The 22,781-nt window shown below is 40.8% G+C and overlaps 1 protein-coding gene across 2 annotated transcripts in view; it reads right to left on the reverse strand.

The window, feature by feature from the left end:
* Positions 1-22,781, reverse strand: part of CCDC102A (coiled-coil domain containing 102A) — a 48,757-nt gene that overhangs the window by 9,829 nt on the left and 16,147 nt on the right. For both annotated transcript variants that reach the window (XM_040409973.1, XM_040409972.1), the window contains exons 2-3: positions 18,523-19,293; positions 18,039-18,220 (exon numbers count right to left, since the gene is read on the reverse strand). In XM_040409973.1, coding sequence (XP_040265907.1) covers positions 18,039-18,220; positions 18,523-19,068 — 728 coding nt within the window. In that variant the 5' untranslated portion in view covers positions 19,069-19,293. The remainder of the gene's footprint in view (positions 1-18,038; positions 18,221-18,522; positions 19,294-22,781) is intronic.

The following is a 22,781-nucleotide window of genomic DNA, read 5'->3' on the forward strand; positions in this document are numbered from 1 at the left end:
GTGGCTGGATTGGTAAAGGGCAGAGAGCTCCAGTCCGACTCAGACGCCAGCAAGGTGGAGGTGGAGTACTGGTTTGGGCTGGTATCATCAAAGATGAGCTTGTGGGGCCTTTTCGGGTTGAGGATGGAGTCAAGCTCAACTCCCAGTCCTACTGCCAGTTTCTGGAAGACACCTTCTTCAAGCAGTGGTACAGGAAGAAGTCTGCATCCTTCAAGAAAAACATGATTTTCATGCAGGACAATGCTCCATCACACGCGTCCAAGTACTCCACAGCGTGGCTGGCAAGAAAGGGTATAAAAGAAGAAAATCTAATGACATGGCCTCCTTGTTCACCTGATCTGAACCCCATTGAGAACCTGTGGTCCATCATCAAATGTGAGATTTACAAGGAGGGAAAACAGTACACCTCTCTGAACAGTGTCTGGGAGGCTGTGGTTGCTGCTGCACGCAATGTTGATGGTGAACAGGTCAAAACACTGACAGAATCCATGGATGGCAGGCTTTTGAGTGTCCTTGCAAAGAAAGGTGGCTATATTGGTCACTGATTTGTTTTTGAATGTCAGAAATGTATATTTGTGACTGTTGAGATGTTATATTGGTTTCACTGGTAAAAATAAATAATTGAAATGGGTATATATTTGTTTTTTGTTAAGTTGCCTAATAATTATGCACAGTAATAGTCACCTGCACACACAGATATCCCCCTAAAATAGCTAAAACTAAAAACAAACTAAAAACTATTTCCAAAAATATTCAGCTTTGATATTAATGAGTTTTTGGGGTTCATTGAGAACATGGTTGTTGTTCAATAATAAAATTAATCCTCAAAAATACAACTTGCCTAATAATTCTGCACTCCCTGTACACAGATACATCCCATATAGGACTAGGGAGGAGTGAACTTCTGTTTTCAAGTTCGACGTACAAGGTTCGGGTTATCTAAGAATTCCGTTATGGACTCCACTACCACGGATGAAAACACAAGTTTGTACATCCCTATATAGGACATACAGTACAGACAAAAAGTTTGGACACACCTTCTCATTCAAAGAGTTTTCTTTATTTTCATGACTATGAAGGCATCAAAACTATGAATTAACACATGTGGAATTATATACATAACAAACAAGTGTGAAACAACTGAAAATATGTCATATTCTAGGTTCTTCAAAGTAGCCACCTTTTGCTTTGATTACTGCTTTGCACACTCTTGGCATTCTCTTGATGAGCTTCAAGAGGTAGTCCCCTGAAATGGTCTTCACTTCACAGGTGTGCCCTGTCAGGTTTAATAAGTGGGATTTCTTACCTTATAAATGGGGTTGGGACCATCAGTGGCGTTGAGGAGAAGTCAGGTGGATACACAGCTGATAGTCCTACTGAATAGACTGTTAGAATTTGTATTATGGCAAGAAAAAAGCAGCTAAGTAAAGAAAAACGAGTGGCCATCATTACTTTAAGAAATGAAGGTCAGTCAGTCAGCCGAAAAATTGGGAAAACTTTGAAAGTAAGGGCTATTTGACCATGAAGGAGAGTGATGGGGTGCTGCGCCAGATGACCTGGCCTCCACAGTCACCTGACCTGAACCCAATCGAGATGGTTTGGGGTGAGCTGGACCGCAGAGTGAAGGCAAAAGGGCCAACAAGTGCTAAGCATCTCTGGGAACTCCTTCAAGACTGTTGGAAGACCATTTCAGGGGACTACCTCTTGAAGCTCATCAAGAGAATGCCAAGAGTGTGCAAAGCAGTAATCAAAGCAAAAGGTGGCTACTTTGAAGAACCTAGAATATGACATATTTTCAGTTGTTTCACACTTGTTTGTTATGTATAGAATTCCACATGTGTTAATTCATAGTTTTGATGCCTTTATAGTCATGAAAATAAAGAAAACTCTTTGAATGAGAAGGTGTGTCCAAACTTTTGGTCTGTACTGTATATAGGCTATATACATAGATACATCCCATATAGGACCTATACAAGCTATATATACACATAGATACATCCCATATAGGACCTATACAAGCTATATATACAGAGATACATCCCATATAGGACCTATACAGGCTATATACAGAGATACATCCCATATAGGACATATACAAGCTATATACAGAGATACATCCCATATAGGACATATGCAGAGATACATCCCATATAGGACCTATACAAGCTATATACAGAGATACATCCCATATAGGACCTATACAAGCTATATACAGATACATCCCATATAGGACCTATACAAGCTATATATACAGAGATACATCCCATATAGGACCTATACAAGCTATATATACAGAGATACATCCCATATAGGACCTATACAGGCTATATACAGAGATACATCCCATATAGGACATATACAAGCTATATACAGAGATACATCCCATATAGGACATATGCAGAGATACATCCCATATAGGACCTATACAGGCTATATACAGAGATACATCCCATATAGGACCTATACAAGCTATATACAGAGATACATCCCATATAGGACCTATACAAGCTATATATACAGAGATACATCCCATATAGGACCTATACAAGCTATATACATAGATACATCCCATATAGGACCTATACAAGCTATATATACAGAGATACATCCCATATAGGACCTATATAAGCTATATATACAGAGATACATCCCATATAGGACCTATACAAGCTATATATACATAGATACATCCCATATAGGACCTATACAAGCTATATACAGAGATACATCCCATATAGGACCTATACAAGCTATATATACATAGATACATCCCATATAGGACCTATACAGGCTATATACAGAGATACATCCCATATAGGACCTATACAAGCTATATATACAGAGATACATCCCATATAGGACCTATACAAGCTATATATACAGAGATACATCCCATATAGGACCTATACAAGCTATATACAGAGATACATCCCATATAGGACCTATACAAGCTATATATATACAGAGATACATCCCATATAGGACCTATACAAGCTATATACATAGATACATCCCATATAGGACCTATACAGGCTATATACAGAGATACATCCCATATAGGACCTATACAAGCTATATATACAGAGATACATCCCATATAGGACCTATACAGGCTATATATACAGAGATACATCCCATATAGGACCTATACAAGCTATATACAGAGATACATCCCATATAGGACCCATACAAGCTATATATACAGAGATACATCCCATATAGGACCTATACAAGCTATATATACAGAGATACATCCCATATAGGACCTATACAGGCTATATATACAGAGATACATCCCATATAGGACCTATACAAGCTATATATACAGAGATACATCCCATATAGGACCTATACAAGCTATATACATAGATACATCCCATATAGGACCTATACAAGCTATATATACAGAGATACATCCCATATAGGACCTATATAAGCTATATATACAGAGATACATCCCATATAGGACCTATACAAGCTATATATACAGATACATCCCATATAGGACCTATACAAGCTATATATACAGAGATACATCCCATATAGGACCTATACAAGCTATATACATAGATACATCCCATATAGGACCTATACAGGCTATATACAGAGATACATCCCATATAGGACCTATACAAGCTATATATACAGAGATACATCCCATATAGGACCTATACAGGCTATATATACAGAGATACATCCCATATAGGACATATGCAGAGATACATCCCATATAGGACCTATACAAGCTATATACAGAGATACATCCCATATAGGACCTATACAAGCTATATATACAGAGATACATCCCATATAGGACCTATACAAGCTATATATACACAGAGATACATCCCATATAGGACCTATACAAGCTATATACATAGATACATCCCATATAGGACCTATACAAGCTATATATACAGAGATACATCCCATATAGGACCTATACAAGCTATATATACAGAGATACATCCCATATAGGACCTATACAGGCTATATACAGAGATACATCCCATATAGGACATATACAAGCTATATACAGAGATACATCCCATATAGGACATGTGCAGAGATACATCCCATATAGGACCTATACAGGCTATATACAGAGATACATCCCATATAGGACCTATACAAGCTATATACAGAGATACATCCCATATAGGACCTATACAAGCTATATATACAGAGATACATCCCATATAGGACCTATACAAGCTATATACATAGATACATCCCATATAGGACCTATACAAGCTATATATACAGAGATACATCCCATATAGGACATATACAAGCTATATACAGAGATACATCCCATATAGGACATGTGCAGAGATACATCCCATATAGGACCTATACAGGCTATATACAGAGATACATCCCATATAGGACCTATACAAGCTATATACAGAGATACATCCCATATAGGACCTATACAAGCTATATATACAGAGATACATCCCATATAGGACCTATACAAGCTATATACATAGATACATCCCATATAGGACCTATACAAGCTATATATACAGAGATACATCCCATATAGGACCTATATAAGCTATATATACAGAGATACATCCCATATAGGACCTATACAAGCTATATACAGAGATACATCCCATATAGGACATGTGCAGAGATACATCCCATATAGGACCTATACAGGCTATATACAGAGATACATCCCATATAGGACCTATACAAGCTATATACAGAGATACATCCCATATAGGACCTATACAAGCTATATATACAGAGATACATCCCATATAGGACCTATACAAGCTATATACATAGATACATCCCATATAGGACCTATACAGGCTATATACAGAGATACATCCCATATAGGACCTATACAAGCTATATATACAGAGATACATCCCATATAGGACATATACAAGCTATATACAGAGATACATCCCATATAGGACATATGCAGAGATACATCCCATATAGGACCTATACAGGCTATATACAGAGATACATCCCATATAGGACCTATACAAGCTATATACAGAGATACATCCCATATAGGACCTATACAAGCTATATATACAGAGATACATCCCATATAGGACCTATACAAGCTATATACATAGATACATCCCATATAGGACCTATACAAGCTATATATACAGAGATACATCCCATATAGGACCTATACAAGCTATATATACATAGATACATCCCATATAGGACCTATACAAGCTATATATACAGAGATACATCCCATATAGGACCTATACAAGCTATATATACAGAGATACATCCCATATAGGACCTATACAAGCTATATACATAGATACATCCCATATAGGACCTATACAGGCTATATACAGAGATACATCCCATATAGGACCTATACAAGCTATATATACAGAGATACATCCCATATAGGACCTATACAAGCTATATACAGAGATACATCCCATATAGGACCCATACAAGCTATATATACAGAGATACATCCCATATAGGACCTATACAAGCTATATATACAGAGATACATCCCATATAGGACCTATACAGGCTATATATACAGAGATACATCCCATATAGGACCTATACAAGCTATATATACAGAGATACATCCCATATAGGACCTATACAAGCTATATACATAGATACATCCCATATAGGACCTATACAAGCTATATATACAGAGATACATCCCATATAGGACCTATATAAGCTATATATACAGAGATACATCCCATATAGGACCTATACAAGCTATATATACAGAGATACATCCCATATAGGACCTATACAAGCTATATACATAGATACATCCCATATAGGACCTATACAGGCTATATACAGAGATACATCCCATATAGGACCTATACAAGCTATATATACAGAGATACATCCCATATAGGACCTATACAGGCTATATATACAGAGATACATCCCATATAGGACATATGCAGAGATACATCCCATATAGGACCTATACAAGCTATATACAGAGATACATCCCATATAGGACCTATACAAGCTATATATACAGAGATACATCCCATATAGGACCTATACAGGCTATATACACAGATACATCCCATATAGGACCTATACAAGCTATATATACAGAGATACATCCCATATAGGACATATACAGGCTATATACAGAGATACATCCCATATAGGACCTATACAAGCTATATACATAGATACATCCCATATAGGACCTATACAAGCTATATACATAGATACATCCCATATAGGACCTATACAAGCTATATATACAGAGATACATCCCATATAGGACCTATACAAGCTATATATACAGAGATACATCCCATATAGGACCTATACAAGCTATATATACATAGATACATCCCATATAGGACCTATACAAGCTATATACAGAGATACATCCCATATAGGACCTATACAAGCTATATATACAGAGATACATCCCATATAGGACCTATACAAGCTATATATACAGAGATACATCCCATATAGGACCTATACAAGCTATATATACATAGATACATCCCATATAGGACCTATACAGGCTATATACAGAGATACATCCCATATAGGACCTATACAGGCTATATACACAGATACATCCCATATAGGACCTATACAAGCTATATATACAGAGATACATCCCATATAGGACCTATACAAGCTATATATACAGAGATACATCCCATATAGGACCTATACAAGCTATATATACAGAGATACATCCCATATAGGACATATACAGGCTATATACAGAGATACATCCCATATAGGACCTATACAAGCTATATACATAGATACATCCCATATAGGACCTATACAAGCTATATACAGAGATACATCCCATATAGGACCTATACAAGCTATATATACAGAGATACATCCCATATAGGACCTATACAAGCTATATATACAGAGATACATCCCATATAGGACCTATACAAGCTATATACAGAGATACATCCCATATAGGACATATGCAGAGATACATCCCATATAGGACCTATACAGGCTATATACAGAGATACATCCCATATAGGACCTATACAAGCTATATATACAGAGATACATCCCATATAGGACCTATACAGGCTATATACAGAGATACATCCCATATAGGACCTATACAAGCTATATATACATAGATACATCCCATATAGGACCTATACAAGCTATATATACAGAGATACATCCCATATAGGACCTATACAGGCTATATACAGAGATACATCCCATATAGGACCTATACAAGCTATATATACAGAGATACATCCCATATAGGACCTATACAAGCTATATATACATAGATACATCCCATATAGGACCTATACAAGCTATATATACAGAGATACATCCCATATAGGACATATACAAGCTATATACAGAGATACATCCCATATAGGACATATGCAGAGATACATCCCATATAGGACCTATACAGGCTATATACAGAGATACATCCCATATAGGACCTATACAAGCTATATATACAGAGATACATCCCATATAGGACCTATACAAGCTATATATACATAGATACATCCCATATAGGACCTATACAGGCTATATATACAGAGATACATCCCATATAGGACCTATACAAGCTATATATACAGAGATACATCCCATATAGGACCTATACAAGCTATATATACATAGATACATCCCATATAGGACCTATACAAGCTATATACAGAGATACATCCCATATAGGACCTATACAGGCTATATATACAGAGATACATCCCATATAGGACCTATACAGGCTATATATACAGAGATACATCCCATATAGGACCTATACAAGCTATATATACATAGATACATCCCATATAGGACCTATACAAGCTATATACAGAGATACATCCCATATAGGACCTATACAAGCTATATACAGAGATACATCCCATATAGGACATATACAAGCTATATATACAGAGATACATCCCATATAGGACCTATACAGGCTATATATACAGAGATACATCCCATATAGGACCTATACAAGCTATATATACAGAGATACATCCCATATAGGACCTATACAGGCTATATACAGAGATACATCCCATATAGGACCTATACAGGCTATATACAGAGATACATCCCATATAGGACCTATACAAGCTATATATACAGAGATATATCCCATATAGGACCCATACAAGCTATATATACAGAGATACATCCCATATAGGACCTATACAAGCTATATATACAGAGATACATCCCATATAGGACCTATACAAGCTATATATACAGAGATACATCCCATATAGGACCTATACAGGCTATATATACAGAGATACATCCCATATAGGACCTATACAAGCTATATATACAGAGATACATCCCATATAGGACCTATACAGGCTATATACAGAGATACATCCCATATAGGACCTATACAGGCTATATACAGAGATACATCCCATATAGGACCTATACAAGCTATATATACAGAGATATATCCCATATAGGACCCATACAAGCTATATATACAGAGATATATCCCATATAGGACCTATACAAGCTATATATACAGAGATACATCCCATATAGGACCTATACAAGCTATATATAAAGAGATACATCCCATATAGGACCTATACAAGCTATATATACAGAGATACATCCCATATAGGACCTATACAGGCTATATACAGAGATACATCCCATATAGGACCTATACAGGCTATATACAGAGATACATCCCATATAGGACCTATACAAGCTATATATACAGAGATACATCCCATATAGGACCTATACAAGCTATATATACAGAGATATATCCCATATAGGACCTATACAAGCTATATACATAGATACATCCCATATAGGACCTATACAGGCTATATACAGAGATACATCCCATATAGGACCTATACAAGCTATATATACAGAGATACATCCCATATAGGACATATACAAGCTATATACAGAGATACATCCCATATAGGACATATGCAGAGATACATCCCATATAGGACCTATACAGGCTATATACAGAGATACATCCCATATAGGACCTATACAAGCTATATACAGAGATACATCCCATATAGGACCTATACAAGCTATATATACAGAGATACATCCCATATAGGACCTATACAAGCTATATATACAGAGATACATCCCATATAGGACCTATACAGGCTATATATACAGAGATACATCCCATATAGGACCTATACAAGCTATATATACAGAGATACATCCCATATAGGACCTATACAGGCTATATACAGAGATACATCCCATATAGGACCTATACAGGCTATATACAGAGATACATCCCATATAGGACCTATACAAGCTATATATACAGAGATATATCCCATATAGGACCCATACAAGCTATATATACAGAGATATATCCCATATAGGACCTATACAAGCTATATATACAGAGATACATCCCATATAGGACCTATACAAGCTATATATACAGAGATACATCCCATATAGGACCTATACAAGCTATATATACAGAGATACATCCCATATAGGACCTATACAGGCTATATACAGAGATACATCCCATATAGGACCTATACAGGCTATATACAGAGATACATCCCATATAGGACCTATACAAGCTATATATACAGAGATACATCCCATATAGGACCTATACAAGCTATATATACAGAGATATATCCCATATAGGACCTATACAAGCTATATACATAGATACATCCCATATAGGACCTATACAGGCTATATACAGAGATACATCCCATATAGGACCTATACAAGCTATATATACAGAGATACATCCCATATAGGACATATACAAGCTATATACAGAGATACATCCCATATAGGACATATGCAGAGATACATCCCATATAGGACCTATACAGGCTATATACAGAGATACATCCCATATAGGACCTATACAAGCTATATACAGAGATACATCCCATATAGGACCTATACAAGCTATATATACAGAGATACATCCCATATAGGACCTATACAAGCTATATACATAGATACATCCCATATAGGACCTATACAAGCTATATATACAGAGATACATCCCATATAGGACCTATATAAGCTATATATACAGAGATACATCCCATATAGGACCTATACAAGCTATATATACATAGATACATCCCATATAGGACCTATACAAGCTATATATACAGAGATACATCCCATATAGGACCTATACAAGCTATATATACAGAGATACATCCCATATAGGACCTATACAAGCTATATACATAGATACATCCCATATAGGACCTATACAGGCTATATACAGAGATACATCCCATATAGGACCTATACAAGCTATATATACAGAGATACATCCCATATAGGACCTATACAAGCTATATACAGAGATACATCCCATATAGGACCCATACAAGCTATATATACAGAGATACATCCCATATAGGACCTATACAAGCTATATATACAGAGATACATCCCATATAGGACCTATACAGGCTATATATACAGAGATACATCCCATATAGGACCTATACAAGCTATATATACAGAGATACATCCCATATAGGACCTATACAAGCTATATACATAGATACATCCCATATAGGACCTATACAAGCTATATATACAGAGATACATCCCATATAGGACCTATATAAGCTATATATACAGAGATACATCCCATATAGGACCTATACAAGCTATATATACAGAGATACATCCCATATAGGACCTATACAAGCTATATACATAGATACATCCCATATAGGACCTATACAGGCTATATACAGAGATACATCCCATATAGGACCTATACAAGCTATATATACAGAGATACATCCCATATAGGACCTATACAGGCTATATATACAGAGATACATCCCATATAGGACATATGCAGAGATACATCCCATATAGGACCTATACAAGCTATATATACAGAGATACATCCCATATAGGACCTATACAAGCTATATATACATAGATACATCCCATATAGGACCTATACAAGCTATATATACAGAGATACATCCCATATAGGACCTATACAGGCTATATACAGAGATACATCCCATATAGGACCTATACAAGCTATATATACAGAGATACATCCCATATAGGACCTATACAAGCTATATATACATAGATACATCCCATATAGGACCTATACAAGCTATATATACAGAGATACATCCCATATAGGACATATACAAGCTATATACAGAGATACATCCCATATAGGACATATGCAGAGATACATCCCATATAGGACCTATACAGGCTATATACAGAGATACATCCCATATAGGACCTATACAAGCTATATATACAGAGATACATCCCATATAGGACCTATACAAGCTATATACATAGATACATCCCATATAGGACCTATACAAGCTATATATACAGAGATACATCCCATATAGGACCTATACAAGCTATATATACATAGATACATCCCATATAGGACCTATACAAGCTATATATACAGAGATACATCCCATATAGGACATATACAGGCTATATATACAGAGATACATCCCATATAGGACCTATACAGGCTATATATACAGAGATACATCCCATATAGGACCTATACAAGCTATATATACATAGATACATCCCATATAGGACCTATACAGGCTATATATACAGAGATACATCCCATATAGGACCTATACAAGCTATATATACAGAGATACATCCCATATAGGACCTATACAAGCTATATATACATAGATACATCCCATATAGGACCTATACAAGCTATATACAGAGATACATCCCATATAGGACCTATACAGGCTATATATACAGAGATACATCCCATATAGGACCTATACAGGCTATATATACAGAGATACATCCCATATAGGACCTATACAAGCTATATATACATAGATACATCCCATATAGGACCTATACAAGCTATATACAGAGATACATCCCATATAGGACCTATACAAGCTATATACAGAGATACATCCCATATAGGACATATACAAGCTATATATACAGAGATACATCCCATATAGGACCTATACAGGCTATATATACAGAGATACATCCCATATAGGACATATAAAAGCTATATATACAGAGATACATCCCATATAGGACCTATACAGGCTATATACAGAGATACATCCCATATAGGACCTATACAGGCTATATACAGAGATACATCCCATATAGGACCTATACAAGCTATATATACAGAGATATATCCCATATAGGACCCATACAAGCTATATATACAGAGATACATCCCATATAGGACCTATACAAGCTATATATACAGAGATACATCCCATATAGGACCTATACAGGCTATATATACAGAGATACATCCCATATAGGACCTATACAAGCTATATATACAGAGATACATCCCATATAGGACCTATACAGGCTATATACAGAGATACATCCCATATAGGACCTATACAGGCTATATACAGAGATACATCCCATATAGGACCTATACAAGCTATATATACAGAGATATATCCCATATAGGACCCATACAAGCTATATATACAGAGATATATCCCATATAGGACCTATACAAGCTATATATACAGAGATACATCCCATATAGGACCTATACAAGCTATATATACAGAGATACATCCCATATAGGACCTATACAAGCTATATATACAGAGATACATCCCATATAGGACCTATACAGGCTATATACAGAGATACATCCCATATAGGACCTATACAGGCTATATACAGAGATATATCCCATATAGGACCTATACAAGCTATATATACAGAGATACATCCCATATAGGACCTATACAAGCTATATATACAGAGATATATCCCATATAGGACCTATACAAGCTATATACATAGATACATCCCATATAGGACCTATACAGGCTATATACAGAGATACATCCCATATAGGACCTATACAAGCTATATATACAGAGATACATCCCATATAGGACATATACAAGCTATATACAGAGATACATCCCATATAGGACATATGCAGAGATACATCCCATATAGGACCTATACAGGCTATATACAGAGATACATCCCATATAGGACCTATACAAGCTATATACAGAGATACATCCCATATAGGACCTATACAAGCTATATATACAGAGATACATCCCATATAGGACCTATACAAGCTATATACATAGATACATCCCATATAGGACCTATACAAGCTATATATACAGAGATACATCCCATATAGGACCTATATAAGCTATATATACAGAGATACATCCCATATAGGACCTATACAAGCTATATATACATAGATACATCCCATATAGGACCTATACAAGCTATATATACAGAGATACATCCCATATAGGACCTATACAAGCTATATATACAGAGATACATCCCATATAGGACCTATACAAGCTATATACATAGATACATCCCATATAGGACCTATACAGGCTATATACAGAGATACATCCCATATAGGACCTATACAAGCTATATATACAGAGATACATCCCATATAGGACCTATACAAGCTATATACAGAGATACATCCCATATAGGACCCATACAAGCTATATATACAGAGATACATCCCATATAGGACCTATACAAGCTATATATACAGAGATACATCCCATATAGGACCTATACAGGCTATATATACAGAGATACATCCCATATAGGACCTATACAAGCTATATATACAGAGATACATCCCATATAGGACCTATACAAGCTATATACATAGATACATCCCATATAGGACCTATACAAGCTATATATACAGAGATACATCCCATATAGGACCTATATAAGCTATATATACAGAGATACATCCCATATAGGACCTATACAAGCTATATATACAGAGATACATCCCATATAGGACCTATACAAGCTATATACATAGATACATCCCATATAGGACCTATACAGGCTATATACAGAGATACATCCCATATAGGACCTATACAAGCTATATATACAGAGATACATCCCATATAGGACCTATACAGGCTATATATACAGAGATACATCCCATATAGGACATATGCAGAGATACATCCCATATAGGACCTATACAAGCTATATATACAGAGATACATCCCATATAGGACCTATACAGGCTATATACACAGATACATCCCATATAGGACCTATACAAGCTATATATACAGAGATACATCCCATATAGGACATATACAGGCTATATACAGAGATACATCCCATATAGGACCTATACAAGCTATATACATAGATACATCCCATATAGGACCTATACAAGCTATATATATAGATACATCCCATATAGGACCTATACAAGCTATATATACAGAGATACATCCCATATAGGACCTATACAAGCTATATATACAGAGATACATCCCATATAGGACCTATACAAGCTATATATACATAGATACATCCCATATAGGACCTATACAAGCTATATACAGAGATACATCCCATATAGGACCTATACAAGCTATATATACAGAGATACATCCCATATAGGACCTATACAAGCTATATATACAGAGATACATCCCATATAGGACCTATACAAGCTATATATACATAGATACATCCCATATAGGACCTATACAGGCTATATACAGAGATACATCCCATATAGGACCTATACAGGCTATATACACAGATACATCCCATATAGGACCTATACAAGCTATATATACAGAGATACATCCCATATAGGACCTATACAAGCTATATATACAGAGATACATCCCATATAGGACATATACAGGCTATATACAGAGATACATCCCATATAGGACCTATACAAGCTATATACATAGATACATCCCATATAGGACCTATACAAGCTATATACAGAGATACATCCCATATAGGACCTATACAAGCTATATATACAGAGATACATCCCATATAGGACCTATACAAGCTATATATACAGAGATACATCCCATATAGGACCTATACAAGCTATATACAGAGATACATCCCATATAGGACCTATACAAGCTATATACAGAGATACATCCCATATAGGACATATGCAGAGATACATCCCATATAGGACCTATACAGGCTATATACAGAGATACATCCCATATAGGACCTATACAAGCTATATATACAGAGATACATCCCATATAGGACCTATACAGGCTATATACAGAGATACATCCCATATAGGACCTATACAAGCTATATATACATAGATACATCCCATATAGGACCTATACAAGCTATATATACAGAGATACATCCCATATAGGACCTATACAGGCTATATACAGAGATACATCCCATATAGGACCTATACAAGCTATATATACAGAGATACATCCCATATAGGACCTATACAAGCTATATATACATAGATACATCCCATATAGGACCTATACAAGCTATATATACAGAGATACATCCCATATAGGACATATACAAGCTATATACAGAGATACATCCCATATAGGACATATGCAGAGATACATCCCATATAGGACCTATACAGGCTATATACAGAGATACATCCCATATAGGACCTATACAAGCTATATATACAGAGATACATCCCATATAGGACCTATACAAGCTATATACATAGATACATCCCATATAGGACCTATACAAGCTATATATACAGAGATACATCCCATATAGGACCTATACAAGCTATATATACATAGATACATCCCATATAGGACCTATACAAGCTATATATACAGAGATACATCCCATATAGGACATATACAGGCTATATATACAGAGATACATCCCATATAGGACCTATACAGGCTATATATACAGAGATACATCCCATATAGGACCTATACAAGCTATATATACATAGATACATCCCATATAGGACCTATACAGGCTATATATACAGAGATACATCCCATATAGGACCTATACAAGCTATATATACAGAGATACATCCCATATAGGACCTATACAAGCTATATATACATAGATACATCCCATATAGGACCTATACAAGCTATATACAGAGATACATCCCATATAGGACCTATACAGGCTATATATACAGAGATACATCCCATATAGGACCTATACAGGCTATATATACAGAGATACATCCCATATAGGACCTATACAAGCTATATATACATAGATACATCCCATATAGGACCTATACAAGCTATATACAGAGATACATCCCATATAGGACCTATACAAGCTATATACAGAGATACATCCCATATAGGACATATACAAGCTATATATACAGAGATACATCCCATATAGGACCTATACAGGCTATATATACAGAGATACATCCCATATAGGACATATACAAGCTATATATACAGAGATACATCCCATATTGGACCTATACAGGCTATATACAGAGATACATCCCATATAGGACCTATACAGGCTATATACAGAGATACATCCCATATAGGACCTATACAAGCTATATATACAGAGATATATCCCATATAGGACCCATACAAGCTATATATACAGAGATACATCCCATATAGGACCTATACAAGCTATATATACAGAGATACATCCCATATAGGACCTATACAGGCTATATATACAGAGATACATCCCATATAGGACCTATACAAGCTATATATACAGAGATACATCCCATATAGGACCTATACAGGCTATATACAGAGATACATCCCATATAGGACCTATACAGGCTATATACAGAGATACATCCCATATAGGACCTATACAAGCTATATATACAGAGATATATCCCATATAGGACCCATACAAGCTATATATACAGAGATATATCCCATATAGGACCTATACAAGCTATATATACAGAGATACATCCCATATAGGACCTATACAAGCTATATATACAGAGATACATCCCATATAGGACCTATACAAGCTATATATACAGAGATACATCCCATATAGGACCTATACAGGCTATATACAGAGATACATCCCATATAGGACCTATACAGGCTATATACAGAGATACATCCCATATAGGACCTATACAAGCTATATATACAGAGATACATCCCATATAGGACCTATACAAGCTATATATACAGAGATATATCCCATATAGGACCTATACAAGCTCTATATACACAGATACATCCCATATAAGCTATATATACAGAGATACATCCCATATAGGACCTATACATAACATATACAGATAATATATAAATCTTAAACACAAGCATGCACACATAATGTATGTAGACACTATGGGGCTCATTTATTAAGACTGGAGATTTACATGCCGGTCTTAAAGAGGTATTCTCATCTTCCCTTTTCATACTTACCTTCCTTGAGCGCGACGTTCACTTCCTGGATTCTTCTCCTGGCCGGGCCGCGCTTGCGCAGAAGACTGAAGATTTTCTCCCGGCCGGGCAATGTCCTGAACGCGCACATGCGCCATGGTGACTTATTTCTGGCCTGTATAGTACAGAGTCGGCGTGCGCGTTCGCGGCTCTGTACTATACTGGCCAGGAAGAAGTCATCATGGCGCGTGCGCGTTCAGGACATTGCGCGGCCCGGCCGGGAGAGAATCTTCAGTCTTCTGCGCAAGTGCGGCCCGGCGGGATTCGACAGGAGAGGTGGCCGTAACCAGGGGAGACCAAAGACAACATCAGGTAAGAGGGGACTTATTTTCTAAAAAAGGGTGGGAATTGGCTAATAACTCAAATCATTAAGATGAGAATACCCCTTTAAGTCTTTCTGGACTGCTGGAGGAAGAGGCACAGTTACATGGAGGCGCAGGCAGAGGGGCTGCGGGTGGCGCAGGCCTCTACATAACTTTGGCGCTTCCTCCAGCAGGTCCGTGCGACCATCTTAAATCTACACCAGCTCCCGAATTCATTTTGTACACCAAAAACTGGCGTAGAAAATGATGAATGAGACGGACCTGCCGGCCGAGCCTCTTCCCCGCCCTCGCCACGGCCCCTTTTTTTAGGCTGGTGGGCAAAGTGGCGTGGGAAATGTCGCAGATTTTGTCGCAAAATGGCTTGCAACAAAATCTGCGACTGATATGTAGACAAGTATGAATGTAGCGGAGACAGAGCCCGTATACGTGTCCTATAGCCGGTACTCACTCTCGCTCCTTTAGAAGAAGCTTCTGACTCTCGTCCAGTCTCAGCTTCAGGGCCGTAATCTTGGGCGCTTCCTCTTCTGCCAGGTCTCGCTCCTCCCAGTGCCGGGGTCTTGGGCTGCGAGACGAGCCTCCGTTGTGTTGCTCCAAGACCTCTGGTTGCAGGCTGCCATCTAGGTCTGTCTCCTGAAATCAGAATTTGAAGGAAAGTAGGAGGGAAAGATGCTTCTACAGGTTCTATAGAGGCGCTACCTGCTCAGTTCATGGGTTCTCCTGTGGTTCCTGCCAAAGCTGCAGATTAGAAATCGGTGACATGATGCACTCTTTCTATTGAGCTATGACTGCAATGGTGAAACCTGCTGATTAAATAAACAGCAATCAAAAATGCAGCTTTGGTAGCAACCACAGGAGATGACAGCCACCATAAGGGGTGAAAATTTGCTTTTTTCACACTTCTCTGCACCATCCCAGGGTTCTCAGGGTCTAACCTTGATGGTGACTGGTTTCTCGGTGTCCACATCCCGCACCGGCTCCTCGTTCTCCTGCTCTGTGGTCTCTTTGCCGCGCAGTCTCTCAAGCTCCCGGCAGAGCTGCTCCATTTCACTGCTGGCCTCCTGACGCTCTCTTTTTAGCGCACTCAGCTCTTTGCTCAGGACTTCCAGTCGCCCACGGAGCTGCACCCCTTCCTCCCTAGCTTTGTTCCGCTCAGCTCTTACTTTGCTCCACTTCTCTCTCCAGTTGGCGGTGCAGTCCGACCACCAGCGCATAGTCTTCTCCATCTGAGTAGCTCGTGCCCTGGCCTCCTCGAGCTCGCGCTGCCGTAACTCCTCGCGACTCTCCCAGTCTCCGGCAGACATAGGAATAGAAGTCTGGGGAATGGGAGACGGTGGAAGGCTCTTTGGTGAAGGTGTCAGAGAGTCTGAAAGCCGCATCCGTTCGGGCTGTGCACTTCCCAAACTGCAGAGGAGCTCTGAGCTTTGCAAGAGCAGAGGGTCGTCCACCAGCCGGGCGCTCGGACCACTGCCCTGACTCATAGTGATGGAGCTGCGCAAGCGCTTACAGGACTGGAAGACAAATGTCTGAGGGGGACAGGCTCCTGGAACTGGAGACGCTGACCCCCCCTCAGACAGCAGCAGCACCGTAAATGGACCCCAGATCAGTTCTAAAAATGCCAGCCGCCCCACATCCTCTGTGTATCAGCTAAAGACATGGAGCATCTCCCAGGCATGGACTTCCAGGGTGGAGACTCTAAATCAGCCCTGTGACAAACAAAAAATAACATTAGCAGAAAGCAGCGCCCAGAGGAGGGAGGCAGTGACCACAGATAGTGAGCGGGCGGAGGGAGGCAGCGAGCGGCTGAGGAGAGAGGAGGTGGAGGGAGGTAGTGACCGGAGAGAGTGAACGGAGGGAGGCAGAGGAGGCCACGACCAGAGAGAGCGAGCGGCTGAGAAGAGAGGAGGCCGCGACCAGAGAGAGCGAGCGGCTGAGGAGAGAGGAGGCCACGACCAGAGAGAGCGAGCGGCTGAGGAGAGAGGAGGCAGCGACCAGAGAGAGCGAGCGGCTGAGGAGAGAGGAGGCCACGACCAGAGAGAGCGAGCGGCTGAGGAGAGAGGAGGCCACGACCAGAGAGAGCGAGCGGCTGAGGAGAGAGGAGGCCGCGACCAGAGAGAGGAGGCAGCGACCAGAGAGAGCGAGCGGCTGAGGAGAGAGGAGGCAGCGACCAGAGAGAGCGAGCGGCTGAGGAGAGAGGAGGCCACGACCAGAGAGAGCGAGCGGCTGAGAAGAGAGGAGGCCGCGACCAGAGAGAGCGAGCGGCTGAGGAGAGAGGAGGCCACGACCAGAGAGAGCGAGCGGCTGAGGAGAGAGGAGGCCACGACCAGAGAGAGCGAGCGGCTGAGGAGAGAGGAGGCCGCGACCAGAGAGAGGAGGCAGTGACCAGAGAGAGCGAGCGGCTGAGGAGAGAGGAGGCAGCGACCAGAGAGAGCGGCTGAGGAGAGAGGAGGCAGCGACCAGAGAGAGCGAGCGGCTGAGGAGAGAGGAGGCAGCGACCAGAGAGAGCGAGCGGCTGAGGAGAGAGGAGGCAGCGACCAGAGAGAGCGAGCGGCTGAGGAGAGAGGAGGCAGCGACCAGAGAGAGCGAGCGGCTGAGGAGAGAGGAGGCAGCGACCAGAGAGAGCGAGCGGCTGAGGAGAGAGGAGGCAGCGACCAGAGAGAGCGAGCGGCTGAGGAGAGAGGGAAAGAGGAGGCAGCGACCAGAGAGAGCGAGCGGCTGAGGAGAGAGGAGGCCGTGACCAGAGAGAGCGAGCGGCTGAGGAGAGAGGAGGCCGTGACCAGAGAGAGCGAGCGGCTGAGGAGAGAGGAGGCCGCGACCAGAGAAAGCAAGCGGCTGAGGAGAGAGGAGGCAGCGACCAGAGAGAGCGAGCGGCTGAGGAGAGAGGAGGCCACGACCAGAGAGAGCGAGCGGCGGAGGAGAGAGGAGGCCGTGACCAGAGAGAGTGAGCGGCTGAGGAGAGAGGAGGCAGCGACCAGAGAGAGCGAGCGGCTGAGGAGAGAGGAGGCAGCGACCAGAGAGAGTGAGCGGCGGAGGAGAGAGGAGGTAGCGACCAGAGAGAGTGAGCGGCTGAGGATAGAGGAGGTAGCGACCAGAGAGAGTGAGCGGCGGAGGAGAGAGGAGGTAGCGACCAGAGAGAGTGAGCGGCGGAGGATAGAGGAGGCCGTGACCAGAGAGAGCGAGCGGCTGAGGATAGAGGAGGCCGTGACCAGAGAGAGCGAGCGGCTGAGGAGAGAGGAGGCCGCGACCAGAGAGAGTGAGCGGCTGAGGAGAGAGGAGGTAGCGACCAGAGAGAGTGAGCGGCTGAGGAGAGAGGAGGCCACGACCAGAGAGAGCGAGCGGCGGAGGAGAGAGGAGGCAGCGACCAGAGAGAGTGAGCGGCTGAGGAGAGAGGAGGCCGTGACCAGAGAGAGCGAGCGGCGGAGGAGAGAGGAGGCAGCGACCAGAGAGAGTGAGCGGCAGAGGAGAGAGGAGGCGGAGGGAGGCAGCAACTGCAGATAGTGAGTGGTGGAAAAGAACGAGCGGAGGGAGGCAGCGACCACAAATAATGAGTGGTTGAGGAGAGAAGATGGAGGGAAACAGAGGGAGGCTGGGAAGCATCTACACCCCCCACTATGGTGTTCACATACGCTATGCAGACAACTGCAGCTAATAAGACGGGACCAGGACTGGCAGCGAAACATCGAGGACGTCATCGAGCCCAAGACAAACATCTGCTCAGATTTCCAATGTCTGTTGTGGTTTGGAAGCAATTTCTATTATATGTGGAGGCCGTGCTATGGAGGTGACAAAACCCCCCAAATATGTATAGAAGAGCAGCTCCGGAAAATGAGAGAAGACGGCCTGGAGAATGCAATGCGAGTGAGCGGAGACTGACACAGGATAAACTGCTAGTGATACTTGGTCACTGATCACAAAAGGTGGAGCCCCCTTTATTTTAAGTTCTGCAGCAGGGAGTATGTGGAGGTCACATTAATACTGAGTAGCATCTCCTGTTGCTGCCATAAAGGCTGCCCTTCTGGCATGGTGGCGGTCATACAGATGCTGGATATCCTCCTGTGGTGGCGGTCATACAGATGCTGGATATCCTCCTGTGGTGGCGGTCATACTGAGGCTGGATATCCTCCTGTGGTGGTGGTCATACAGATGATGGATATCCTCCTGTGGTGGCGGTCATACAGATACTGGATATCCTCCTGTGGTGGCGGTCATACAGATACTGGATATCCTCCTGTGGTGGCGGTCATACAGATGCTGGATAACCTCCGGTGGTGGCGGTCATACAGATGCTGGATATCCTCCTGTGATGGCGGTCATACAGATGCTGGATATCCTCCTGTGGTGGCGGTCATACAGATGCTGGATATCCTCCTGTGGTGGTGGTCATACAGATGCTGGATATCCTCCTGTGGTGGCGGTCATACTGAGGCTGGATATCCTCCTGTGGTGGTGGTCATACAGATGCTGGATATCCTCCTGTGGTGGCGGTCATACAGATACTGGATATCCTCCTGTGGTGGTGGTGGTCATACAGATTCTGGATATCCTCCTGTGGTGGCGGTCATACAGATGATGGATATCCTCCTGTGGTGGTGGTCATACAGATGCTGGATATTCTCCAGTGGTGGCGGTCATACAGATACTGGATATCCTCCTGTGGTGGTGGTCATACAGATGCTGGATATTCTCCTGTGGTGGTGGTCATACAGATGATGGATATCCTCCTGTGGTGGCGGTCATACAGATACTGGATATCCTCCTGTGGTGGTGGTCATACAGATGCTGGATATTCTCCTGTGGTGGCGGTCATACAGATGCTGGATATCCTCCTGTGGTGGTGGTCATACAGATGCTGGATATCCTCCTGTGGTGGCGGTCATACAGATGATGGATATCCTCCTGTGGTGGCGGTCATACAGATACTGGATATTCTCCTGTGGTGGCGGTCATACAGATGCTGGATATCCTCCTGTGGTGGTGGTCATACAGATGCTGGATATCCTCCTGTGGTGGTGGTCATACAGATGCTGGATATCCTCCTGTGGTGGCGGTCATACACATGCTGGATATCCTCCTGTGGTGGCGGTCATACACATGCTGGATATCCTCCTGTGGTGGTGGTCATACAGATGCTGGATATCCTCCTGTGGTGGCGGTCATACAGATGCTGGATATCCTCCTGTGGTGGCGGTCATAC

The sequence above is a fragment of the Bufo bufo genome, chromosome 10, assembly GCF_905171765.1.
Source record: "Bufo bufo chromosome 10, aBufBuf1.1, whole genome shotgun sequence".
In the NCBI taxonomy this organism is placed as follows: Eukaryota; Metazoa; Chordata; class Amphibia; order Anura; family Bufonidae; genus Bufo; species Bufo bufo.